This window comes from Rhea pennata, chromosome 17 (assembly GCF_028389875.1).
Source record: "Rhea pennata isolate bPtePen1 chromosome 17, bPtePen1.pri, whole genome shotgun sequence".
Taxonomy (NCBI): domain Eukaryota; kingdom Metazoa; phylum Chordata; class Aves; order Rheiformes; family Rheidae; genus Rhea; species Rhea pennata.
In genome coordinates, this window is record NC_084679.1 from 13,385,501 (window position 1) to 13,413,211 (window position 27,711).

The 27,711-nt window shown below is 52.7% G+C and overlaps 1 protein-coding gene across 3 annotated transcripts in view; it reads right to left on the reverse strand.

Moving 5' to 3' along the window:
* The window catches only part of RBM19 (RNA binding motif protein 19), a 105,117-nt gene that overhangs the window by 18,671 nt on the left and 58,735 nt on the right, over nucleotides 1-27,711 (reverse strand). For all 3 annotated transcript variants that reach the window (XM_062589954.1, XM_062589955.1, XM_062589952.1), the window contains exons 23-24: nucleotides 22,600-22,720; nucleotides 11,692-11,816 (exon numbers count right to left, since the gene is read on the reverse strand). In XM_062589954.1, coding sequence (XP_062445938.1) covers nucleotides 11,725-11,816; nucleotides 22,600-22,720 — 213 coding nt within the window. In that variant the 3' untranslated portion in view covers nucleotides 11,692-11,724. The remainder of the gene's footprint in view (nucleotides 1-11,691; nucleotides 11,817-22,599; nucleotides 22,721-27,711) is intronic.

Here is a 27,711-nt window from a genome sequence, read left to right on the forward strand (position 1 = left end):
TTATGGATTGAGGCAGCCAGAGATCTGCATAAGTGCTTTTTGATATATATTTTTTTTCTTTGGGGGTCTTAACCCAGCAATCTCTCTGCTTTCCTCTCTTTTTGGTGGTTTCTCTCCTTTTCAGTGATGCCCCTTCAGCGACCAGAGCTCATAAAACAGTGCAGCTAAAGCTCCAAAGGCAGCTTTTTAGCCTTTTCCTATACCACACCGATACATTTACAGACTTGCTTCCCCCTCCAAGAGCTGTTTCCCCCCAAACCTGGGTGGCAGAGGATGCAGAGGTGAGTGCACACGCACACGCAGCAAGTGAAAAAAAGCCACTTCTGGGCCTTTGGGCATCAGATCGGACTCTGGCCTCCAGGAGAGCAGTCTCCTCTCCCACCTCCCTGCTTTCTTTTCAAACATCACAGACCACGGAAGAGCTTCATACTGTGAACGAGCGGGGCGCCTGGGACAAAACTTTCCAAAGGCAGCAGCCCGACTTGGAGTCCTATCGCATGACTGGATTCACAGGTACGTCGGCTGCCTTTGGAAACGGATCTCAAGTTTGTTTAGATATTTTTGACCATCTTATTTCTTGCACAAATACCTAAGGTGCGTGTGAGCTGCAGCAGCATCGCAGAGCCCCAGCAGGACTAGGAGTACCCACGCATCGTCCCTGCCTCCGACCAGGCCAAGGCCAGCGGGGTCAGTGGAGCCCCCCTGTCCCTTGATAGCATCGATTCTGGGATGCTATCGATGCAGGCCAAGGCAAGCATGGTCGCTGTCCTCAGAGACTGAAAGAAGAAGGGAATAAACTGTCCTCTGGGGTTCGGACAGGGCAGGCTCCAACAGCAGGGTGGGAGGGAAAGCCTGACGACGGGAAGGCAGCGCAGCCTGCACGACAGAGGCTTTTAAGACCACATTAGAGGAACATTTGTTGGGAACAAGCAGCTGATCTGCCGTAGGGAAGGACTAGGTGACCTCCTGAGCTCCCTTCCACTGCTGCTCCATAAGGTGTAAGACGCTGGAGACAAGTTTCCCACATTCCCCATTAATATCACCAGCCACTCAACAGCGCCCATGGGGCAACACTGCCTCCCAATTGGAGTCTGCTGCTGGCAGATGAAGACTGATAACCCACCTCATTCCACCTGAATGGAGCTTCCAAAGTTATCTCACTCTCTCTTACAGGAGAAAATCAACTATCCGACAAAGTAAAATCTAATTTTTAGCTGGATGAATATGAAAAAAACCCCTTATTTCCCCCCATGTAACCTCTGCTAGCATATACGCTAGGGACCTCCCTCTCACAGCCCATGCGTATGATGGGGCAGGAGGGTGGGAGCACCAGTTAGACACATGCGATGGGCAGCCTGCGGCCCAGTTGCCCTCCTGTGGTGGGGAGGACAAGAAGCCATCGCCCGAGGGTTGGGACACAGGCTCGGTCCCCCAGCTACTGCTCCCACCGCATGGACCTCCCTCAGCCACCACTCGCCCTACAGCGTGGCCCTGCCTGCAGGGGAACCGTCATCCCCGCTCTCCTTGCCTGCCTTCTTCCCATCTTCATTCCCGACAACCCCACCGGGACAGTTACAACCTGACCACGCACAGCAATGAAGAGCTGATGCTAATAACACGGCAAAAACCATGGATCGAGGCTCCGGGTTGCACTGCTGTATGAGGCCGGAGTACTGGCTCCCGCCAGCAGACACCGGCTGTTGAGATCCTGCAGAAGGGGAACGTGGTTGCCTGCCTTTCTCCGAATTCCTGCATTCCCTCACCGTTCCTAGGTCTCGCTGACAGGTTTTTACGCTATTTCCCTGGCGTTTGGCACTGGTTTGCATATTTCATTGATTCAGGTCACATCGTGTACACATATGCCTCAGCCAACGTTTGTTGATATTCTCTCTGCCTCTCCTCCTAGCTCCAGTTTGGGGTGAAAGCCTCCCTTATTAGCCAATTTGGATACCCATTTACTGTGAATTACTGAGCCTGATTATTATTCATGAATGGGTAAGTCTGAAATCTCAAGCCCTGCCATGCGATTTCTCTCCCTCTCAAATGCATATATTTAGGGAAAACAGGAGGCAGCATGTCTCAGCCACACGCAGCCACACTCTAGAGAAAGGGAAGCTGCAAAGTGGCTTCTCGCTCCCCTATTTTATTTTCCAGGGAAGGTGCTTGGACCTGCCGCAGCCAGCATCAGCACGCGCTTAAGGTGCAACGTGATGGTGCCAGGCGAGACGTTAACCATGGTGTGACCCTGGGGTAAGGTCCAGACACGCTTTAACACGAAGCAGAAGTTCACGTTCCCCGAGTCCTGAGCGAATCACCGGGTGGCCGGCATCTCAGAGCGTTGCCCCTGTGTGCCGTTGCAGCCTGAGGCGATCCGACTTGGCTGCTGTCCCCTTCCATTAAAGGGTCAAACTACCTTGAGTCACCTTGGCTTTGGTTTAAGCTAAGAGCATGCCTGAGGACAGCCAGGTACTATGGACTGACTGATCCATGGTAATCGGTTACGCAGTGGTAACTTGTCTGTGTGTCTGATCCCTTAGACACAGTCAGAATATTTTAATGCCGGCTGCAGGAAATGTAAAGAAGGGACTCGGTGCGCGGCACAGGCAGCCCGGGCACGTGAGGCTGGCGGGCTGGGGGCACCAACGGGCTACGCCACCGTCTTTGCCAATTCTGCAGCAGGGGAGAAGAGAAGCAAACGGCGTGCGGAATTGCGAGGGGCACAAGGAAGGGGGACGGAATACAACTATGAGCCGAAGAAAAGCAAGCCCCGACCGCTAGTTAAAAACCAAGTTTGCAGCACACCTGCACGCCCAGCAGGGACCTGGACGGCGAGCAGCGGAGTTCGGCACTGCGCACGTTACGCAGCTGCGTCCACCTGCAGGTAATATTTCACAAACGGGGAAATCGAGGCAGCGAGGGGAAGGTCTCTGCGTGAAAGCGTGCTCATCGGGAAGCAGCATCCGCCTTAGGAGCGTATCCTCTGATCCACGCTATCGCAAAGGAGCGGCAACCGAAGCACTAGCACGTCTGGTCTTTTAAAGCCCAAACCCGTACTGGATCTGTCCCGCCGCATCTCGCTCAGGAAGCTTGCTTCAGGTACACGCAGACACCGCACTTCCTGCCTCTGCGAGCAGACAGGCAAAGCCTGGAGACGGGAATGGCTGCCAACACCAAACTGCAGGAGGAAAGGCTTGAGATAACGCCGCTCCCACAAGGAGCTGGCAGCCGGCTGCAGCTCGGGCTGGCAAGCAGCGAGCACGGCGCAGTAACGCAGGGAGATTTAAGCTCTTCTTGCATCCCTGGCAGCGGGCTGGCAAATGGCATCTACAGTGTCTGCTGCAAAGAGACACACTTGGTTTCCTCTCTCAGTGCTTCCTAGAGGTCTCTGCTGCAAGCCAGGCAGATGTCTGGGAAGAAGACTCCCTTCTGCAAAGGCAGGACTGAGAACAGCTGAGGGGAACAGCTGAAATTTCTGATTTATGCTCCGGCCAGCACCGGTGCAATAGAGATGGAAAGAAATCACCTGGATCTGGGCACAGCGACGGCAGGTGAACGACTCTGGCAGATCACACAGCGCTTTGAGCAGCGGCAACTCAAGCACGCAGCCCAGGAGAACAACGGCTCGCGGCCCCGGACGCTACCTGCCTGCCCATGTGCGCGCGGAGCCCCCCGCCTCCTCCTGTCTGAGGCGCAGGACAGCTTGGAAAAACAACACGGATCGCGGTCAAGACTCCTCCGAAGCCGATGAGTCATTTTGAGCAATCAAATAGGGCACCTTAACACAGCCTGGCTTGGAGAGAGCAGCGAGAACCATCGCTCCTCTGAAACGGGCAGTCCTGAAAACGGAGGGACCTGCAGCACCTAGAAAAATCTGGGCACATTCAATATTCTCTCTGCGTTACCTTGGTTGCTGTCCCCTTAAGTAGATAACAGCCCACAGAGGCCTCTGGCAACAGGCAGCAATAAAGTAAAGCTAGTTTTACATTAAAATCCGTTAACCCTCTAATTCAGTAAAAAAGATGCATTTGAATAATATCCTAATCCAATTCCAAAGAAAGCCCTGAGAGGGGGATACAGCGGGTGCACAGGGAAGAGTCAGCAGCTGCCACAGCTACTGCTGCCGTCCATCCTTCCAGTGTCTCCCTCTGCGTGTACCCATCACAACTCGGCAAAAATCCACCTGCCAGGGCGGTGGCTTTCAAGCCGGGATCTGTGGACCCCATGGGGACTATGCACCACATCCCAGGGGTTGTAGGAATTAAGAGACAAGCAAGTTGCTTGTCAGCAGGGCTTAACTTGGCTGTGCAGGGATCCACCCCAGTGGAAAGGCAGCGAGGAGGAATGTGAATCACAAAAGCGAAAACCACCAATTTAAGTTCTCTGACGGGCAGAACATGGACAATTAGGGAAGCAGCTGTGCCTTGGTACGGCAGAGGTGAAAACATTATGTCAGTTCTCCCCAGCTCAGATCAGTACAAAGCCAACCACTATTAACATTCTCAGCTAATATTAACCAGTCTTAACTGCTCCCTTCCCCATCCCTGGCCCATGGGCAGTAGTCCTCAGGAGAAAGCAAGGTGGATACCCAATGCAGTGGTGTCTTACACTAGCCAGGAGACACTCGCCAGACTTCTCCTGCTGCAGCCCAAAACAATTCATGCAGCTGTCAGGACTACACCTCTGGTTCTCTCACCCATAGACTGAAGGGTGCAATAACCCGGCCAAGACCAGAAGCTTGAAGCCAGGCTGTTCATCCAAGGCTCCCTCTAGAATCAGCGGGGAGAAATCAGCACATCCCAGACGCAATGCTTCTCATCCTGAAATCGACTCCCAAAGCAGATCAGCATCGTATCCTAAAAGTGCCCAAATCTCTACAAGGACCACAAGGCAGCTTAGGGTGACTGGTCACAAGTGGCACCTACACTGAAAGCGCAAGCGAGACATGAGGTCACCATCAGTCATGTGCCCAAGGTTATGAAGATAACAGTGGCAGAGCAAGGAGATGGTTACCAGTGTCCCAGGTTCTCCACAAGCACTCACTGAAGAACCCGTGCTCCTCTGTAGTGCACTATTTTGCTGGTAACGCATTTCCTTCTAATTTACATACACTGAGAAGCACCTCCTCCTACCACGTGCATCTCCACTGCTACCACTGCAGAAAGCCTCCAGGACAGCTGTGCTCTGGATGATCGAGGAATCAACCAACAACCTATTTGTTTGAACCAATATTTTCTCTCAAACTGAATCTTCATGCCCTTTCAATCACAGCTGAACCCAACAGGATCTGCACTGAGCTATTCGCAGGCTGACTCCAGGCAGGGACCATCTGACTCTGCTCCAGGTGCTTTCTGCTTTTGCCAGCTCCTCTGCAGCACGCAGCATGGTGCAGCAAACCATCATCATTCTGAGGCTGCTCCTCCTTGCAACCTGAATGACACCAAGGCAACATACAGCTTACAATCACAGAATGGTGAGGTTTGAAGGGATCTCTGGAGATCATCTAGACCAACTCCCCTGCTCAAGCAGGGTCACCTAGTCACGTTGCCCAGGACCCTATCCAGGCAGCTTTAGAACCTCTCCAAGGATGGAGATTTAAGCTCTTTCTGCATCCCTGGCAACGGGCAAGGGTATGAGCTGCACCTATTCCAGCCTTCATGGGGAGGATTGCTTTTTGTCCCAGAGGTTTGCTTAGATACCCTGCTGACATGTTTTAAAATGGGTGAATAAATGCCCTTTTTGATTGAGTGCCATGTGCATCAAACTATATAGCCTCTTACGCTGCTCCAGGTGTGCAGAAAAATCTGCAAAGTGATGGGGTAGCTCTGCTCAAACTTCAGTGGGAAGACCTGCACTCATCTTTCACCTGCAATATTCAGAATATCAAAACCAAGAGTGTGGAGGTGAGGAAAGCCTTACGCCAGCCTCCAGCCCCTACTTTCAAAATGCTGAAGAAAAGGCTCAGTTGGGCCCTCTTCCCTCCATCACTCCATGTTACAGGGATGGGAAAAAATCATGCCTGGAGCCCAAACCACAGCCACGACTGGAGCTTGCTCTGCAGCCTGCACAAAATGGGGTCGACTGTTAATTTGTGGTTTTTCAACCGAATTAGCTGTCCCGCTTTCTCCCACTGTAACTGCTCTACATTTCCCTGCCTCTTGGTGCACAACAGCACCGGGTCCTCTGCTGACATACAACGAAGCTTCAGCAAACGAGCTGCCAGCCCCCAAAGGTTGAGGGCTAGACCTCATCAGCAATCCCACAGCCTAATTACAACAGTTCTTATATTATCATTTGCTAGAAAAAATAACTTTTATGAGTAATTGTTACTGCCTGGGCTAAAAGCAACTATTTTTATTCCTGAACAAAATAAGCATATTAAGATAGTATTCAGCTTGAGAAGTACTGCATACAATAGGGACCAATGAGAGACTACTTCCCCTGTTTAACTACGTGGTCAGTTAAAGAGTTTGCATATTTTTTTTATCATTAGGATCATTTCAGACCCCCAAAAAAGGCAGTGGGAGTGATGAATTTCACGAAGACCTACTTAGGCTTTCATTTGAATTCAAATTAATTAGCAGATACATGCCTGTGCTCCGAAAACCCATGTCAAACCTGCTGTCATTTCAGGGGTGCAATATGTGGGATTCTCAATATATAACAAAGAAGCGGAGTCTTTGCTTGCAGACTAGGAATTAACTCACACTGTACTCCACAGCTGTGATCAGCACTTTCATAATTAATGTACGTGCATATATCCGAACACACATACACAGCCCCCCACCCCGGACACATCAAATAGATTTCTTTGATACCAAATAGCCTGAAAAATTAACCGATGTCAAACTGCTCAACAAGATAAGTATCATTAAGGGAAAAAGAAAATCGTCGTTACGTTTGAAGGTACGGGGAAAAAAAGCCCTCACGAATGTTTTCTAGTCTGTTTCCAGACAAGGAAATAACATGTTTTAAAACATATCAAAGGGTTAAATTAATTTTCATTAAAATTTAAATTTGAGAAGGCTCCCTCTCTTCTTCCCTCCCTCCTCCCCCTTTGAACGTTTGACTGGCAACCATTTCATATTTCAATCTCGGCAGAACAAATTGAATTAGATGTTGAAACCAAACTCTGCTCTGTTCTCTAAAGCCTACATGCTCTGCTTGCGCTAATCCTTCTCGTCGCTGCTGCAGACCTCAGAGACGCTCAGCAAGAAATCTGCCCCGCCACAAAAAGACAATGAGGAGAGGGGAAAAAAGGGGAAAAAGAAAAAAAAAAAAACAAAAAAAAAAACCCAACCCCAACCCTCAACCTTGCAAAGCTTTGCTGTGGGACACACGTGCCTGCCAGGGAGCCTGCCCAGCTCCCGCGTCCTCCGCTCAGTCCGTGCCCACCGCCAGCCGCTACTTGTCCCTTTGACCGGCTGGGTGGTGGGCCACCTTTCTGCCCTGACCCGACTCCCTCCAGTCTTTTACCCAGAAACATTTTTCCCACAAATCCTGGGAGGTTTCTCCCCCACCGCTGCCCTTTCGCAGTGCCACATGTTTCCTGTCCTTCCGCGCCTTTCCAATCCCCCCGCTGCGGCGCGGACGGCAAAGGCAGCGGGGAGCAGTGGAGGCATCAGGAGACGGGAACGCCACGTACCAGCGCCGAGCAGGAGGAGGAAAGCAGTGATGCCCCCGCTTCCCGACGAGCTCAGTGCCGTCTTGATGTCCCATCTCTGTTACGGGGCACGCTGACCCCCCCGTTGACAGCACTGCTCCGACACCCGTGCCTCAGTTTACCCACACATACGACGAGCGCCAGTATCTGCCTGCTGTGGGGCAGGGCTGATGCCCAAACACTGCGCTGGGGACGCAAACGCTGCAGCGGAGGACGAGCTTAGCGACCCTGCAGGGCTCTCGAGGGGGCACCCTCCAGTTCTGGGGGTCTGTCCCTCGAGCGCGCAGCCGCGGCAATGCTCTCAGGGTGCTGCGTGGTTCGGGGCAGCGGCGCAGGGTGTGGAAGCTGCAGCAGGGCTCGGCGCCGAGCTGCAGCCTGAATTACAGGGGCAACGCATCGCCCCGCGGCCACCTTTGCCGCAACTCGTGGTTTCCCTCTCCGGGCCTTCCCGAAAAGCCAGGCAGAGCTCGTGAACCTCAAGGCAGCTTCCGATCAGCACCGCGGCCCCGAGGGAAGCTCAGCTTGATTGGAAGAGCAAGCCCGGGCGGTAGGTTTGCAGGCACCAAAGCTGCAACGCCGCTTTGGCAAACGCCGTGGCAAACGGCACAGCAACGGCTAAACCCCGGAGACCCGGGACGGGCAACAGCACGGAGGCGTCTGGAAGCACCGGGCTCGCCGCCGCGCAAGCCAACGCCACCTCTCCTCTCCCCGCCGCACCGCCGCTTCCCCTCCCCGCGCCTCTCCTCCGGCTGGCTTCTCGAGAAGTTAACAGCACACGCATCTGGAGGCATCCTTAAATTAGAGCTGTTCCAGGGGAACAAATGTTATCTCGAGGCCCCGGCAGTTATTCCAGCTGCACTGCGTGAAGCAGACAGTTATTTAACCCAACTCGGATTATTCCTGTGGTCACGTAACCACCTTCCCTTTTATCAGAAGAGCCCCGGTGCTGTGCATGCTTCCATCACTTACGGCAGCCCGGGAAGGCAGGCGCACTGGGAAGGTTATTGGTCGGCTCCAGGCCCAGATACACTCGCTGCTCAGGAGGCCGCCGGGGCCGGGGGTTTAACCAAAGTCCAGTAATAAGTAAGGTTATGAGCATCCCACTGCTAGGCGTATTGGGTACCGCCTTGCAACAACAGGCAGATATTGCCGGGAGGAAAACAGCCTCTCCGGCGGCAACACGGATCGTGCACACAAACATGCGCCACGGAGCACCGGCTGATTTCCTGCCGACGGCACGGAGGACAGCTCCGACTTCCCCCCCTCCCCAGGGGCAGCCCAGCGGCCCTTTTTGAGGCATCCAGAGCGGCAGCGCACGCAATAGCACCTCCTCTTAAAACCAGCAGGTTTATAGGGAGACGCCTTTCCTGAGCTGCCCCGCTAAACGGAGCCACGCTCCGGCTGCCCTTGCCGGAGGCATCCCGGGGCCCACGTCGTCCCACTTTGATGGGCTTTAGGAACCTACGTCATTTATGTGGCTGTACAAATTGGAGCCAGAACGTGTCAAATTCATTCCTTGTCGCTGTTGAGAAAACAACACAGTCCTGCTGGAGGAAGCAATGCAGTAGTTTTCCCTCCAACCTGTAGGATTTGTCAATCCAACATCCTGGATCACCTCCTGGCAGGCAACGCGCCAGCGGGGTACCCTTAACTCTCTTCCCCTACATGAGTTTCTCTGTGCAGGACGGCAGGGTTTCCATCCCACATGAAAGCACTGGCTATTCTGTCCACCGGCAAGAGAGATGAGCTCGCAGCAAGCAGACACATAGATTGAAACAGGGAACAGGGAGAGGTCTGGACGCTGTGTTCCCTCCTTTTTCCTTTTGGAGGAGGTGTCTAATTAAAATCAATCAAAAAACCACGAACGTTAAGATTCTTCCTCCCGAAAAGCGGTGAGCAGGGCTGAGTGTGAAGCCCAGCGAAGCGGCAGGCTGGACGGGTGCCAGTCTCACGGCCCTGGGTAGGGAAGGACGAGGCAGAAGAGTCAGCTCTGCTGTCCGGGCCCTCGCACAAAAGCATGAAGAAGCACAGGCAAACGCACAGTGCCACCATGACCCTTCCTTCCTTGCAAGCCCCAGAAACTCACCAGCTACAAAGCAAATCAAGGACAGTAATGAATGCTTTGGGGGTGGAGAGAGTTAAGAAACAGGGCACATGTGCCTGTTTAGTCTCCATCAGTTCGAGGACATCCCAACCCAGCAATTCCATCTGGACTACAGTGTTTTAATAGCTACTGATGGGCTTATTCTTCATGAACTTGCCTAAGCTCTATTGAATCCATGCAGGATTTGCTAGGCAGTCTCAGGACGAGGTGGAAGGGTAGCTAAACTGTACACTGTTTGACTGCAGGAGAGCTATTTAGGCCCGGCTCCCTCTTGCCAATCTATGCAGTCTCCGGCTTTCTAGCCTCAAGTGATGCAACTAGAAGAAGACATGCCAAGAAGGAGCAATGCCAACCAGTACTTGAGACAGCACCAACCAGACACTGTAAGTAACTTAACCAATCAAAGGGAGAAAGCAGTGCAATTGCTGGAGTCCCACCACATTTCACTCGGGCCTCCGTGCCTTCTGTTTCGTTCTATCTTCTCTTCTTGACTTTATTTTGCTTTTGAAAGTTTTCTCCCAATGGGACTGACAAGCTATCCTCCCTGCCAAATGAGCATATCTCGCTAGAGAGCGCAACGTTGCCCTTCAGGCCGCCCTGTCAGGTTACCCAGCCACGGAGAAGTCAGTCATGCCACTGGACAAGGCTGATGTCTCTCTTCCATGGTGCCTTTGACCTCTTTGCTAAGGTCCAACCTGGACCTCGTTGTGGCTTACTCTGCCACCAGCACCTTCCCTGCAGGTGTTGATGACTTTGCTCTGGCCAGCTGAGCAGAAATAACTGTGGCTATGACGAAACCTCTGCCAAGAGGTGTGAGGCTGTTACAAACCCAGCATCCAGGGACATCTGGCCTGCACTTGCCAGTCCCTGGGTCTGCTGATCTCTTTGAGCAGCAATAACAGAACTACGCTGCTTTTTAGATGCGCAGTGGAAGAAAAACCCAGGTGTGCTCCAAAAGCCCAGCAGCCAGACAGCCCCACAAGCATCCAGCCAGCAACCGAGTGACCCTGGGGCGAATGGTCCCCTTGCAGTGAACCAAGGAGGTCATCAACGGTGGCCAGGAAAAGGCATTTGTCAAACTGTCCATTTTGTGGCAGCAGCTGCAGGTTGATCTCTAGACAGGCTCTTTTTTGGCAGCCCATCGTTTCTCCCACAAACAGAGCAAGGGACAATTTGCAATTTGACAGCTCTGCTAGCATTCTTTGTGGGAAGGAAGAGAGGCTGGGGAACACATAACAGCACAAGCAGTGTACACACTTGCTTCAATTTAGAGCCTAAATGGTAGAACTGAGCACGATTCTGGGCTGTATCCCCTGAGACCATGGCAAAAAGCCTGCTGGGATGAAAATGAAGAGAGGCAGTGGGGTGGGATCCCAACTCAGGAGCTAGCCAGCCTTAGCAACAACACCAACAGGCAGCAGGACCTGGGAACTCCTCGTTCCTCTGACCTGCTCGGAGATTTCACAACAGCACATCTGCTCCATCCCAGGCACTTGGATACCAAGTCTTTCCCCAGCTGGGTGCTCTGGGATCACAGGGCAGCCCTGAGTGTAATCTTTCCAAAGTGCTGCGGCATGTGTGGATGAGCATCATTAGGAAAATCAGGAGCTGTTGTCTTCTTCAAAGTGTGCTTGTCCTTCTCCTGTGCAGGGCCTCAAGGCTGTGCAGCTCACGAAAGAGTCACCTGTCTCTGAGCTGCTGCCAAGTAGCTCTCTCATCACTACCGCGCCTGTACTGACACGCTTGCCTCGATCCCTGCAGTTGCGTATTTACACCCTTCTTGGGCTGTATGTCCATGCCACGCATGTTCCAAAAGTCTTGTTCTCCTCCAGTATCACCCAGTATTGCCAACCTTGCCACAGCCCAGTACATTTTTACCTACAGGTCTAGCTGTTCCTGCCACTGTCCCTAGTACCCGCGTACCCACCTCTCCAGACACTCGGCAGCTGACAAAGACCAGCTAGTCGTTCCCCTCTTTGTCGTTTTCTTCCTCTTCCAGGTGCTCCATGATTTCATCCAAAACCTCTGATCGTTTTTTCTTCTTTGGGGAATCTGTCCAGAAAAAGAAAGGCAACAATCACAAGCCAGGCCTTGAAGCACACCGCTGGCAAGGAGATACCCCAGCCCGAAGCCACACAGGATCTGTCTGTGATGGGCAGATTAAGCAGGGGAATTCCATGCTGCCTCCTGCCTCTCTGCTTGAAGCCACCAATCTTGCAGCAAAACTACTGCCAACACGCTCTATTTGTAGACTGTATCTTAGGCAAAGATACTGAGAAGATCACACCAGTGCTACAATGTGGAATGGAGACCGGGAGCAGCGGAAGTCCAGGCACAGCCTGTTCCAGCCTCCTCCCATACGAGGGTATCACCTGCAGTGGGGAGAGAACAGGGCAGGAGCCTGCTGGAGCTGGGGCTGGCTGTCCCTGGTCATCACAGTGCTGGGGACAGTGGAGCAGGCCCATGGAGGGGGTCTGGGCAGCTGGACAGATCTCTCTCCTCAGGATTTGTGCAAGAGGAGCTGGGATTGCATGTGGTCCACCTTCTTGGGGAGACAAGGCTGTTTGGGAGAGGCAAAGAAGAAACCACCAGCCAGAGGTAGGAGGAAATAAGAGCATGTCAGGAGAGAAAGTGAGAAGGCAATGGATGCTTTCCTCACCAGACAGGGAGCCAGGAAGAGAAGAAGCTGCCTCATCAAGCCCTGGGGCAGCTCCAGGCCCTGCGTGGTTGCTGCCAGCCTGTCTCCTCATTAGTTCTATCTCCAGCCCTCCTCATCCCCTTCCTGGTTAGAGTCCCTCAACTATTATTTCCTTCTTCATAATAAGCAGGCTCTAGCAGAGCACAACAGCCTCTGGAAATTGGATCTGCAGGGAGGTAACTGAGCTGTGGCGGTGGTAGTAAGTGGAAATGCAAAGGGCAGATGTGGCAAAACATCAAGCATGGGCTGGTCACCTTCTGGCCAGCATCGGCAGTGGAACTCTGCCCCGAAGAGCAGCTTTGTTCCCAGCTCTAAGGCTTTGCTGGGAAGCAAACTGCCACGCCGCGTGCACAGGCTCGTCTTCAAACCCCTTGGTGATGCCAGCCTGTCTCACTCACCCCAGCTTGTCGATCGTGAGTCAAGGAGAGGTCGTAGGACCTACCTAAATGCAAGGCTAGGTGCAGCAAGGCTCCTGGCAGGACACAAACCCATTCATGTGGTTGTGGAGACACACGATCTCCAGACCCCACAGTTCAGCCTGTATCACCCAAATCTGGTGAGAAGCCCTGGGACTGTCTCACCCCTCGGTCCTCCACGCTGCCGCCAGCGAGCCGACCCTCATCGTGCCCAAGGACCTTTTCTCCTTGCTGCTCCCGTGCCGTTGGCCAGCAGCACCGTCCCCCAGGACGCTGCCAGCGTCTGCGTGCTGCTGCTGACCCTGGAAGCCGCACGGAGCTTTCCAGGCACGGTCTGATCCGCTTCGGACACGCGGCCCTGCACGGCCCCGAGTACCAAAGCCTGCAGGGGCGTCAAGGGACACAAAGCACCAGGACAAAACTTGCACCCCTGAGCGAGCACCCGAACCCCCAACACTAGCACCCGGTCCGAGGCGGCAACCAAGGCGCTCGGCCCACACGCCGACGGGGAAAATCGCTGCTGCTTTGTCCCCGACGGGCACGAAACGCCGTGCGGGCAGGAGCCAGCCGGCAGCCCCTCTCCCCCCGCTCGCCCCCAGCCGGCGGCTCGCGCTCCCGCGAAGCACATGGCGAACAGCTGTTGAAATCCCGCTTTCCGACATCAAAAGCCTCGCTGGGTTTCTCAAACAAACAAACATACCAGAGGACTGAAGAAAAGGTGTAAAATAAATAAATGGAACAAGCTGTGCATTTTCTTTTAGTATTACAGCTGCTGCGGGAGATAAACAACAAGTAAATGTCACAAAACATCAATACAGAAGAAATTAACCTGACAAAAGCTCACATCCCCCTCCTCTGCCTCCCCCCACCTCTCACAATTTTGCATTTCTGGAGTTCCCATCTAATGATTTTATTTTTCAATTAATTCCTTGACAGAACGCCAGGATCCGGCTCCCTCCCCTCCCGAGTGCGGCAGTGGCAGCAGGGGAGACGGGGGCACCCGAGCCCCCGGCTCCAACCCGGAGCCGACCTTTGGTGGGCGGCGGAAAGCCGCAGGCTCCCAGCGGGAGAGGAGGGAACCCGAAGCGTTAAAGCAAGGGGCCCAGCGGCAGCTCCGGCGGCGGAAGGCGCGAGGGACAACCGAAAACGTGGGGATGCGCGAGCTCCGCGGTCGGCCGTGCCCGGCTCCAGCTCCCGATGCCTCCTGTTCTCCGCATGAGCATTCAGGAATTAGAAATAGCATCAACTGCGGTCTTAATTTCCAACTTCTTTGCAGATATCATCTTTCCCCCCCTCCATCCTCCACTTCTTCCACGCCAGACCCTTGCACAGATCCTTGTGACGATCAGGGGTCTGGCATGGAGCAGGAGGTGTGTAAGCGCACACGCGTGTGATGAAGGGTGTATTTCAGGCTGTTGTACAACCGGACCCGACCTGTTTGACGGCGCGCCTGGAGCCGGGAGCCCTGCAGCGCCTGCAGCCGCGTGCGCTGGCGGGTTGCAGGGCTCTGCACCATCGCACTCTGGGCGGATCAAGCGGCAAAGCAAGGAAGGGCTGATAAAAAAATAAAACCAAGTGGATTTCTTGGGAGCACGCACGAACGGGAGGAGGTCAGGCTTGAGATTTGGGATTTGCGATATGAAACAAATAAAGGTAATATCACGCACGGAAGCGCCCCCCTCCCCAGCGCCGGCCCGGCACGCGCTGACACCCCGAGTCTCGCTCAGCCCGCTCCAACGCGACGCAGAGCTTGGGCACAGCCCCGCACGACGCGGGCAAAGAAACACTAAAAAACCTCGGTGGGCTGCACCCAATTCCCGGCGCAAACAGGATCACATCCGGAGATTCCCCGGCTCGGCTCAGGTGCGGAGCCGCCCGGGAGCGCAGCGGGCGGCCAGGCGGCTTCCTAACGAAGCGATGGGGGGGGGAAAGAAAAAAGCAGGGGGTGGGGAGCGAATTGGTTCGAGCTCCGTCCTGCGGCTCCAAGCTGGTTAAGGTTTGCCCGCTAACGATCCCATTTGCTTCCTTTAAACAATAGCCAAAGCCGGCGGGGGTGGGCCGAGCGGGGGATTACCACGGGATTATAACGTGGCAGGGTTGCGGATGCCACGCTAATCCTGCAGGGTTTTACTCTCTGGCTACGGCATGTGTTTGCATTAGTTACAGATGCTCTCTCTCAAAAAAAAAAAATAAAATAAAATAAAAAAAAGGAAGAAAGAAGAAAATAAGAAATACAAAGGGAGCCAAAACGGATAGAAGGTGAGAGCAAGAGCAGAAAGGAGCGCTTTGAGGGGGGCTGTGCAAAGCAGGAGAGTCTAGAAAAGCTTCTGGGGACCAGGCAGGGGGAACAGATGCTTCCCGCAGGACCCGGCCACGGCGGCTCCGACTCTGGCATCCCTCGGACCGGCGGGTCGAGGGCGGCCCGACCCTTCGCAGCCCAAGCACCGGCGCCGGACCGGTCCGCTCCCCGCCGAGGGCATCGCTCTCGGCTCTGCTGCCGCTGAGAAGGTGGTGGCCGCACCGTAGGTCGGCGTCACTCCACCGGCACGGGCTGACGACGGCAAGAGCTGCTCTGCCCCCGGCCAGGCTCCTCTGCCTCCGACCGCGGGCAGCAGCGGCGGCTGCGCGGGAGGGGACGAGATACGGGTCAAGCCCGGAGCGCTCCTTCTCCCCCCCGCCAACCCTGCCGGCTTTCAGCATCCAAACTATAAATAACCAGTGGGCTCCTCATCTCGCCCGAGCGAGCCGCGGTGGGGCTCCTCTGATTTACGCCAGCCCCCCGGCCTTCTGCTGAGCCAGAGGGTCTCGTTAGAAATGTTTCTGCTTCGCTGCCCTCTCCTTTCTCGCCCTCTCCCCGTGGCTCTTACAACCGAAATGTGAAATAGGTCCCCGGCTGGGCCCCCTTTCCCGACGCAGCTCACGCAGCTTCATTTATCCGCGCGGTCGCCGTCCTTCCCGACGCCTCCGCTCGCCCCTCTTCCACCCCATCCTTCCAAAAAAAAGAAAAAAAAAAAAAAAAAAAAAGAAAAAAAGTCATTCTTTCCCCTTCCCGAGTCTAGTGCAAAATTCCCCATCTGTCAATTTAATTCTTTGATCGATGGGAAAGAGCAGGAAAAGCGGCCCAGCACAGCTGGCTTCCTAAGTTAGCGCTGGTAGGATATCGCCAGCCCCGCTGGTGACGGCTGAGTGAAATGTTTGTGAAGCGCAGAGAACACAAGTCAATAGTAATTTAGCTGGATTGGGAGCAAGTACCTTCTCCGCACGGACTGCAAACTCCCGGGAGAGAAGGAGCGCGCACACGCTGAGGGTACCGCCGGCTCGCAGGGAAACGCTTCCCGAACCGGCCTCGCTGGGCCGGGCGGGGGAACGAGCTCGGGGGCTGCGCCTGCAGCGCTCGCCCCGGGGCGAGTACGCCGGGCAGGCAAAGGAAAAAAAGAAAAAGAGAAAGAAAAGGGGGTTTTAATCGTCTACGCGTTGTGCAGGGCCGTTATGCAACCGTGGGAAGGCAGGAGAATTGCAGGTCTGCATCAGGGCTTTGCAGGAGACCCGAAACCTCGCCCCTGGGAGCAGGGCACAGACACCGATCTGCCCCCCGGCCACCCCGGTGCAGCCACCAGCCTGGACTCCCCTGTCCCTAGTCAGCAGCCTCTCGGGAGCAGCAGAGCCAACATACGGTCCCTGCTGAAGACATCCGTGATCACCATTTCCCAAGGGGAGGATTGGCACTCTGGCTCTTGGGGATCACCCCTCAAAACCAGGGCAGAGAGACAGGCCGCTGGTGGCAGCCATCTGGGGGGAGGACTTGTCCAACCCCCCTGCCCTGGGGTAGCCTGCTCACCACAATCCTGCTTTGCCTGAAAGGCAGGCTGAGCAGCCCCGGAGACCGGCCATCAACCAACATTCCTGTGGCTTCACCTTATCGCTCCTCAGCTGCCCTTCTCCTAACTCCCTCCCTGCCCAGCGCTGGTTTCATACCCTTAAGCAAAAAAATTTCCATCCTTTGCAATTTTTTTCCTTGTAGCCTCTAGAATATTACACTAGGTAGTCTCTCCATCCACAGCAGTACCAAACCCTCCCTTGAAACCTGCAAAGCTCTCAGTCTCTCCAGCTACCTTGTGGCAGGGGGTTCCAGAGATTAACAACACATCGTGGGAGCACTTAAAAGTCGAGAAGAGAAGGTGTTTTTGCTGATACAACACCCTGCTTTCTCAGGATGAAAGGAAAATACACTCAGAAGCGAGAAGAGGACTTAATCCTTTTCACACTGTGCCTGGAGACAACAGCATAACCACGCAGTCAGCGTGTTACAATGGTCACAACAATCATGACTGGGCTATGTCTTACTTCTCCTGATAGCACCAGTGAAAGCATTTCTGGCAGACTCTGGCCACTTCTGGGGTCCCCACTTTCCCTTGGAACATTACAAAAATTCAGAAGCAGACTTAGAAGTGACCTGAAAAATACATAAAATGGGAAGGAAGCCTATTCCATTTTACTGCATCTATTAGACCTATTGAAAAGATGGCTCTGAAGCGGCTTGATTGCTATGACAAATGCTTGCAAGGAGAAAAGATTTAGGAGATCAGACCTCTCTTTAACCTAACAAATAACAGCAAAGTGAGACCTGAGAGCTGGAAGCCAGATCTATATAAATACTGTCTAGAAATAAGGTGCATAATTGCACCAGAGAAGTCAGTAACGGAACTTGAAAGATTCTCTGTCTCCCACAGCCCAAGTCTAGACTTTCAGAAAGTATTCTATTGCTAAGACAAAAATTACGAGTCCATAATCACCCTGCTGTGTGAGAGGTTTTGGCCTGTGCTACTCAAGAGAGCAGCCTGAATGATCAAGACGGTTCTTTCAAACCTGGAGATACTGGAATCTGCTGTGAAGGTAGTGGGACCTGTACAATGAGACAGCACAGGATGAGTTCATTGCTCGTTGAAGTCAAACTTGTAATCAAGCCAAGGGAAGTAGAGGCCAATGCGTCATCTCATTGGACACGGGCGATAACAACCCCCAAGGCCTTACCGCAAACTTCTCACCTTCCCCACTAGCACTCTTCAGCCTCTCCTACATAAAGATCCATCACCTACCAACTTTGGAAACACTGTGCATCACTGTTGTGCCCACAACAAACCACAAACTGCTTAGAAAAAAAAAGAAGAAGAAAGAAAAGAAGATTTTCAAAATTCCTAAATTCCAATTACATAAAACTTGGAGGAAATGTATCCTGAAATCCCCATGAGATGAGGAATATCATAGCTGTTTGTCCTGCTTTGACATCTTCATCTTCTGGTATGTGCAGAAAACTTTTCTCAGCATGTTCCCTGGTTGCTTTGATTTCTGTGGAATAACCAGGAAGAGAGCCAGGAGCAGCAGCAGAGCCCATATGTCACCCAGTACTGATGGCATGGCCCTGCCAGCACGGCTTGATATAAACACGCAACACTTGCAGCAAGTCTGCGCCTCATGTGACCGCCCTCTCCAAATAGCACAGGTGCTTCGTGGTGCTGGATGGCTCCAGACCCAGAAGAGACTTTAGGCGGGGAAAGAAGTCTCTTGTGAGATGGCAATGCACACCACTGGAAAGAAATCTGGGGCACGGAATGAGAAATAAGCTGAACTGCACGGCAGGAAAAACCTCACACCATCCACTGCACCACTGCTTTTGAAGGCATCTGTCTCCAAGTTCTGCTTCTCAGACATGGGCTGTTTGGCTCAGCTTGGGCAGCAAAGCAAGGCAAACAGAGCAGTGGCTTTTTGTTGTTGAAGAGCAGCTGAGAGATGAGTGGCGCCAGGAATCTTCATCTTTGGGTTTCCTGGAGCCTTGAAGACCCAAAATAATCTCTCCCTTTCCACCATTTTCAGGTGGCTCCTGTCCTACCTGGAGATCATTGACCATATGGACTTGGCCACTAAATGTAGGAAGAATGTAGGAAGAACCTCACAGAGGTGAGTGAGGAAACTCACAGGGACATTCACAGAGAGGTCACTGTCCTCTCCACCACAGTGCCTGAAGGACTGAAGACCACCTCTTCCCCCCAAGCAGCCCTGGATCCACAGACGTGTCAGACCTGGGATCTGCCCCGACCTACCCGTAAAGGTCTGGGAAGATCACAGCCATGTGTTGGGAAGGGCTCCGGCTCCCATCAGCAAAAGCAACAGCTGAACCCCAGTGCCTCAGGTGAGATGTAGGCATACTAAACCTACCACGCTGCTTCAAACAGCAGAGGAGAGTGAAGCACCTGAGAGCAGCCGAATACCAAGCCATATTCCTTCTGCCTGAGACACCAGCAAAAGAAGATATTTAAGTGTATTTTTGCATCAGATTGTTTGGTCCTGCCACAGGCCCCATGGCCTAAGGCAGGACCAAAAGCATCTCTCTGCCACCAACCTACTGTCAAAGCCGGGTCTGGGCAAGCGCGGGGCAGCCAGAAACTAGCTCCCCTTCCTCCCCTTCCCTCGTCCTCCTGCTCCAGCAAGCACGGCCTTGCCTTGGCCAGACAGGAGGGCTCACTTCCAGCAGGGCTAAGCAAGGAATGGAGAAGATGGAGGTTTGGCACAAAAGGACAGCCAAAACTGGGACCAGGGCAAGCAAAAAGAAAGAAAAGGCTCTCCCCTTCCCTAGCAAAGCTTTTTCCCCTCCCTAGCTGCCTTGCTGCTCTTTGGAGTGCTTTCAAAGGCAGAGTAAGTGCCTACTGCCTTGCACGAAGCACGTTCCCGGGGTCTCGGGAGACTGAAAGAAAACGCAGCTCTGATCTCCGTGGCCCAGAGTATGAACCCGGCAAGCACGAAGCCCAGTACGAGCTGCCCTTCAGACGAGGTAAACACGTACCCCACTGGGACGCCAAAGAAAAACCCTGCCCTGGCAGGGCCAAGGTGGGAGGGGGGAAGCGGCCAAGCGGGTAGCCACGTGCTCCAAGAGCAGAGGAGGAGGAAAGAGCGGAGCCCAGCGTCTGCGGGGGCAGCTGGCGCCTGGGCAGAGCACGGCAGGTTCAGGTGGCGGCTGGCTGGCTGGCTGCGACACGCGTGCCCCCGAGCGGGAGCGCTCGTGACCGGCAGCAGATGGAAAAGGCTCTGCTCGGCGCCTCGCCGGCAGCTCGGCCCGGCCCCGTGGGCCGCACGGCTCAGGGATCTCCGAGCTGCTCCCGAGCCTTGCAGGGACAGGAGAGGAGATGGAAACGGAGATCGACAGGAAAAAGCAATCTCTGCTTTCAGCTTGCAGAATCGAGCCTCCACCGTCGGTGAAACGAGACGGGCGGTCTCAGCCCAGCTGCTGCGGGAGGCTGAAGGGAAGGCAGAGGATTCAAGGCAGGGCTGCAGGGCTTTACCAGCTTCGTGCCTATCCTCTCCGTCCTGGGCTCCACTCTGGAAAACCAACCTCTGGCTAAAAGGGGGAAGAAGTGCAAAGGAAAACGCAGCGGAGCGTCCCCACGGTGGCTGGCAGGAGAGAGCGAGTCCGGCATTTCTCCCTCTACTGTCATTTTCTACACAACCACAGCAACCGGGACAGGACCCAGATCCCACTCTTCTCAGCACCCTTGGGCACTGCCTTCAGAAATCCCGTGGCAACCCTGCCACAAAATCAGGAGAGGGAACCCTGTAAATTGGCACCCAGAGAAATAAAATCCCATCTGCCAAACTCCAGCCTGCAAACACAGCATAGCCAAGCTAAGCCCTCTTGGTATGTCTCCCCCGCTTCCAGCACGGCCCAGCTCTCCGTGCCCGCTCCGTGTGCCCCAGATGGGCTTTGTTATGGAGATCCAGCCCTGGCAGACCCCCTTCTGCAGCAGGATTAGCCACCAGCGGTATTGCAGCATGAGAGGGAGCAGGAACGTGCGTGTGCACAAGATAGGGCTGAAGTCATGGGATATTGTTTCTCTCTTTCTCTCTGTCTGTCTCTCTCTTCCTGAGATGGGTTGGAGACCAGAAATGACTGATTTCTTCAATCATATTGTCAGTCCCTAAAGATGGGGAGTGGTAACCTCACTCCTGTTTTTTCAGCCAAGACTCTGAAGCCACCTCAGCTTCAAAGCTGTATTCCTCATGGGATATAAAAATACTGTTTTTGCAGTCTCCAAGAGTGCCCACCTCCGTGAGGAAGATCCTTGACAAGAGGGTGGGAGCAAATGCAGGGAGAAATCAAGACAGAAGCTGAGCCTGGGGGAGATGTGGGGGCAGCAGAGCTCGCAGGCAGCAGCTGGTATCTGCTGCAAGTCTGCAACGATCATAAAGCCAAGACCACTTCCCTCCCATTGCTGGGCAGAGGAAAAAAGGGGGAAAAGAGATCCTAAATGTAAAACGGGGCACCTGAAACATCCCATCTGCTCCCCGCTCCATCCAGGCAGAGATCTGTGTTACTCTGATCAGACAGAACATGTTCCTCCGCTAATGCTGGGTGGCCACATCCGTCCCCTAACAGTGTCCATCCTCCCTGCTGTCTCACACGTGCCCCCAGCAAGCGTAGCTCTAGGTATGCCTAGACAGCGCGGTGCATTTTGGTCTCCTTTTTGGCATCGTGTCGGAGCTCAGCCTGCTGCTCCTCATGCTCCCCTGGTTTGCTCCGCACCTTGCTGCGGCAGGACCCTGCCACCTTGTCCGTTCCCCTGCTGAACTGCACCTTCTCCAACCTGCTGCCTGTCTGCGATAGTCAGCACCTCACAAACACGAGGGCAGGTCTCGCTGGAGGCGGGCTCACTTCGTAAGCAAGGCGTGCTGCGTCTCCCGTCTCCGCGGATTGAGGAGCGCAGCCCCAGAACCACTTCTGCCAACCCCCTTGGCAACGGGCGCGCACACGACGGAGAGGGGAGGCTGGGAAGGGATGCGGAAGGAGGAGCATTGATCTCCAGCTTAGTCCTCCAGCCCAGGGGATCACCTCCAACATAAATATTTGTCAAGCGATGCATTTGTACCTGTCGATGGCTGTCAATAGAAGCCTGCAGCACTGTTATCTGTGGAGCTGTCACTCTCTAGAACCTGATCCAAACAAGACTCTCTGGATCTCAACCAACGGTCAAATTATTTGCCCTTTTTAATCAGGTTTTTATGCCCTGCGAGGAAGAACAACACCATCACCCCCCTCTCAAGCACCCGCCTTTCATGGGAAATGACCCTCGCTGGAAACAAAAGGGGTTTTCTCAGCAAGTCGCCACCTCCAAAACGGCATCTCACAGGCTCAGTCCCCTATGTCTCGCCACTCACACAGAACCAGGGGCATCAAAAGTGCTTTCCTCACGCCCTCATCAGCCTGTTCAGATCTACAGAGCGCCCTGGGGTGCAGGCAGACAGAGCAAAAGCGCTTCGGCGCGCACGTGGCATCACGAGACGCTTGAGCCCTGCCAGCACATGGAGAGTTAACACGCTCTCATGCATGCAGAGAGCTGTCGCAGACAAAGGAGAAGCCAGCCTGGATCCCTCCTGCTTCATCCTGTCTGGGGACAGAGCACAGCTCTCTACTGCTGGCTTCTCTCTGCAGCTCCTCAGCAGTGTTTCCTCCCCAGGCAGAGGAGATTTCCTCCGGCTTTCCTGCTTCGGTGGGCTGGACCTGCCTTTGCTGCACAAGACCCCTTGCACTTAGGTTGTCAGGCTCCAGCATCTATCTGCCAGCCCCTGCAAGCACACAGCTGCCAGGAAAGGGCTGGCGCGGACTGGCAGCGTACGCCAGATGGGACAATGCCAGCCAAAGCTGTATCGACAGGCCAGAAGGACGCTACGTTACCGTGAAAATGTTCTGCTGTTTTCCGTCTCAAGGCCTCCACCGTCTCCTCCGTGTCTGCCCACTCCAAGACCAGCCTCCGGCCATACAAATGAGTGCTGTGGCATAGGGCGTTGAACGCTTTCTGCAGATTTGGAAAAAAGGAAGAAAATAAAAACAGACTCATAAGGGAAAACCAAAGATGTCCATCCCTCCACCCTGAATCTTAAAGGCCACCAGAGAACATCCTACTGTGAACACCTTTCCCTGATTGGAAATGTCTCTGATCAAGTCAGAGCCGGTCTTGGATAGTGATGGGAGATGAACCCCACCCAACCAGGGAAAAGTGTTCACAGTAGGATGTTCTCCTATACTTTTCTGAGCTAAGAAAGCCCCAACTTAGAAAGGCTGACTTGGTGCAGTGCTAGCTAACATGGTTAAACTGCACAAAGTCTGAATGCAAAGCAGGTCTCTCATGGATGAGTGCTGCAGTGCAGGGTTAGCATGGGTAAAGCAACCTTGTGAATCCCCCACCCAGCTAGTCTGTTAAGTGTAGAAGAAACATCCAATTGCCTGGTACATCTGGGACCAGCCCACACCGCTCTGTACCAGCACACAGTCAAGCACTGCACAAATATGGGTCAAGAGGTTGCTCTCTGCTCAGCGGTGCTTTGCAAGGCATGAGCCAGGGCAACATCCTTCCAGAACGCCAAGCTCCCCAGGGAAAGTTGCCTTCTTGCCAATGTTTTGGTGATGCTGGTCACGATGGGCGCAGACATGGGAAAGGCCAGAAGCCCTGTATCTTTAGCTAACCAACAGATGCATTCAGAAAACACTGACTGGATCCAGCGAAGATTTACTTTGCTTTCAGTTCCCACTGACTTTCAAGGGAATCCAGGATCGTGCAGGATCGAACCCGTAATGCAAATATACAAACATCTAAGTCAAACATTTTTACAGAACCATTCATCCCCAGGGGCTAACAAAGTGCTTCACAGCAATTCGATACATGGCTAGGCACAGGGATAGAAAAAAGGAGTCCAAAATGATCTTTTAAAAACCTCTACTAAGACTGAGATTAAATAGGTTCATAAGGTCTGGAAACAAGCCTCTATGGATCAGATACAGCAGCATACACAAACATGGAGACCAGAGCACATCCCTCTGTCCAACAACGAAATGTCCTCACATCTAGAAGCCCCTAAAGGAGCACCAATGTGAAGGGTAAGACTGGAAGAGCCATGCAGTTAATCCTGTAGATGTCAGCTGTTCAATGCTGCAGGTCTACAGCATGGACAACACAAGCGCCTTTCCAGTCGATCCAAATGTTTTGTTGACAACAAAAGAAAACAACGTTAAGTTAATCATCTCCACTGCCTGCTTTTTGGATTTGTGTTGAACACCTTTTAAAATATATATCAAATTTGAAAGAAAAAAAATGTTTCTCTGCAAAAAGTCCAAAATTGTAAAGAAAAAGTCCAGGATTCTCCTCCAAGTGGTTGCCACATAGGAGTTTTGAATTACTACGGTTTGCCCCCAAGTGGCATGGCTCCGGGCATGCTTGCTGCTCTCACAAAGTGCTTTGGCTGGCTACCGTGACTCCTAGGCAGCCAGAGCTTTGCTTGAACTGCTGAGTTGGCATATTTGGAGTCTCATCTCTGGTGGCTTTTGTGCCCAGCTGCTTCAATGAAGGCACAAGAATTTCCAGTGCTGGATAATTAGCAACACACTTGCCAACACGATCCTGTTCACCGCGTTGCCTTCTAGTCCAGCTTGGCTAATGGCTGCTTTGTACTACCAAGCAAAAGGCCGTAGGATATGTCTTTATCCAACAGAAAGCTTTGGCTGTCATGCCATCTCATGACACTGAGTTTCAGAGATTTTTAAAACCCCAAACAAAGCATTTCCAGCGATTAGTTTTCCATATCCTGCAAGTCCCCCTCAGTCTGATTCTTTCACTCATATCATTTTTGTTCTTTATGAGAAAGAGAAAAGAGGAACACCAGCTCCACCTTCTCCGTAGCATTCACCATTTACTGCTATTTCCCATCGTTCCGTGTTCACTGCCTCTCCCGACTCTCCTGAACCACGCGAGGCAGCGTGCCTCTTTTTCAGGGGGTGTATTCCCTTCCAGAAGTCTGCAGCCTCGCCGGGTGCTTTTGCAGCTACAGCTGTTTTTATTTGCTGCTGCTGTTGTTTTAAAGGCCTATTTTCACTTGGAATGGTATCCAATTAGCAGAGCAATGTGTTGGCTTAAATAAACACTCAGGGGGAGGTGGCAGTAGGGAGTTGTGATGGCTGTTTACGTTGGCACAAAGAGCTATTTCCAAAGCCTGGCAAACAAACTGCAGCTCTAATCGCTGGGTCTCATTTGTTAATTTATACTTTTTGATTTCTCACTTCCCTCAGCACAAGGAAGACAAAGGCTGGAGGACGGGAATAGCCAGGAATGAACCAGGTAAGGCCATGGCAACCTTGTTTCGCCCTTACAGCAGGTCCCTGTGGGGAGACAGGTCACACCAAATATGCCTCAAAAGCAACTGCTAGCGACCATGACCAGTGGTGCAAAGTGCTGTGCTTAGGACAACCTCATGGGCTGTCTGTCACCTCTTTCCTCACGTCCTCCTCTTTGCAGGATTGCCTCCACGCCTTATCCGGAGCCCCCTCGCGTAGCCAGTCAGCCCAATCCAAGATCCGGTGTGCATTTGCAAGGAGCACAGGGAAAGATCACAGCGCAAGAAAGAAACCAGCTGCTGCCATCAAGTTGCAGAGCATGAGAGAAAGCTACTGGGAGATAGATCTCCCAGTTGCCTGGTCATATGGGCCTTTCCCAGCCTAATGCACCCCCAAAATGAGCGGTTTCACACCCAGCAAAACACTAAGTTTGGGAGGCTGGGCCACACAGACAGTCCCAGTACGTTGGCCGTCTCACCCACCGTTCCAGCCCACATAGCAAAAGGCATGCCGGGACCAGCAGCCCTCACGGTCCCATCTTCCTGAGGCTTCCCAAGTTGGGCAGTAGAAGAGCAGATGGTCATTTCAGATAAAAACAAACAAACGAACAAAAAACCCCAAACTAACGCATCATTTCCTTTGGAAAACAGCTCAAACGAAAACTTACATGTTCATTGCTTGGAGAGGAATTAGGAATTTTTCCACGAGGAGAAAAGAAGAGTTCATCCATGACATAAAAGATAAGCAACTAACAAAGCAATGAAGGTGAAAAAGACTACCCCTCTACATCCACATCCCTGGAGATCCTCCAGCAACAAGAGGAACCTGGCCACTGTTGCTATTCCAAATAAAATACTAGGTAGGGGAAAATATATTTTAATTACATGAGAAATAGGAAAGGAAATGAGTAAAGGTAGAGTAGTTTCCAAAGAAAGTGGAGCTGGAAGTGTTGTATATTCTCAGGGTCCCATCCCTCCACCTGAGCGTCTTTCTCCCCAGGATACCTCCTTTGAAGACCAAACTGTCGAATCGCCAGAGGCTTATTTTGTTATATCTATACAGACAGTCAGAGTTGTGGCCGTCTGTTTATCCAGGAGATTGATTCACCGGAAGAGACCTCTCTATTACAGCTTTGCATCATTGCATGCCTTTAAAAAGGGGGGGACCTTTCACCACAAGGACTTGCTCTCCTTAACCATTGAAAAAAAGATCTCATTGCAGCTGCTGCGTTTAGTAATACACCCACCACCAGGAAACGTGGAAAGCTCAAGTACCCTGTCCAACCTCCTCCCAAGTCTCCCTTGCTTTCCAAATGCCTTAAGGTTTGCATGAAAATTATGGCCTGGATTCCCTGGAAAATAGGACGTGAGCATGCTTAAAAAACTTTGCTTCTGAGCCCTCACGAGTATGATTTTGCAGAGTTTGGTTCAAGCTTAATATAAGAGCTCGATATGTCAGGAAATCCTCGCAAGCTAAGTGCTCCTGACGGGCCTAAAATGACAGTAGGGCTTTGGGAGAGTTGGCTGGCTGCGGCAGAGAGGCTCCCCACGTGCCACAAACAGACCAGCCTCAGTTTTCTGCCGTGATGCAAACTGCACCTTCAGATATTCGTCTTTTGTTACCGAGCTTGGCGATACTGTTCATCGCTAGCAGCGACTCACAGAGGACGTACTAGAAGGCAGCTTTTTCCGTGTGTGTGTGTGTGTGTGTGTGTGTGTGTGTGTGTGTGTGTGTGTGTGTGACAGGCTAAAGAAACCCAGCCAGCTGCATTTAAATCAGAGCCAGGAAACGTTGCACGCACATGCTCAAAACACCCTTTTGGGAACTGAGCTGCTGAACTGGAATGATGTAAAGCAGCACTTTAAATTGCTAGTGGCTAGGGCTCGGGCAGGCCTAGAGCCCCAGCAGCTACCTGAGAGGCAAAAGGAACAAGGGAAAAGCAGAGAGAGGAAGGAGAGAGGCCTGTAAACCATTTTGGAGATCTAGGAAGGGTATTCCAAAATTAAGGGATGACTGATAAACTTACCTGAAAATTGGGCTGCAGGGACAAGACAGGCAGTGCTGGAGCAGCATCTGCTGTGCTGGGGCTTTGCAAAGTCAGAGATCAAGAGACTGGACCATTGCACTCATCTCCCCCGAGTGCTATGGCTCACCATCCCCAAATGCTGGACTAATTTTGAGGACGGCACTGCTCTGCCTACAGATTCCCCCTTGCCCTATTAAACGCTCAAGCCGAAGAGCCTCGGGGCTGGAGTCATTAGAGGGACAAAGGGTCAACAATATTAGGAGACTGATAAATTTCCACTCCTCAAAAGAAAGTCACAACTGAGGATGTTCTCTGCAATGCCAGCTGCACACAAGGATTTTTTTTCCTTCTACGCGTGTGTTTTTTAAAGGGTTGACTGTCTTTCCCGAATGGGCAATTTCTATTTGGAGACCAGATGTATTTTTATATCAACAGGGGAGAACAGTGGAAACTCTGCTTGCAGTTAATACTTTAAAAATAAAAACAATCCCACAACAATTCTGCACTGGAAGCTTCAGGAAAGACACCACATAGTTAATACTTCCTTAACCAGACTTAATTTGTTATTTCCAGCAAATCAGTTGCCCTTCTCTTCCCCTCAAACTCCCCATATTCCCAGGCAGTAGTCATCTTCCTTTGGAGATTTCAAATCAAAG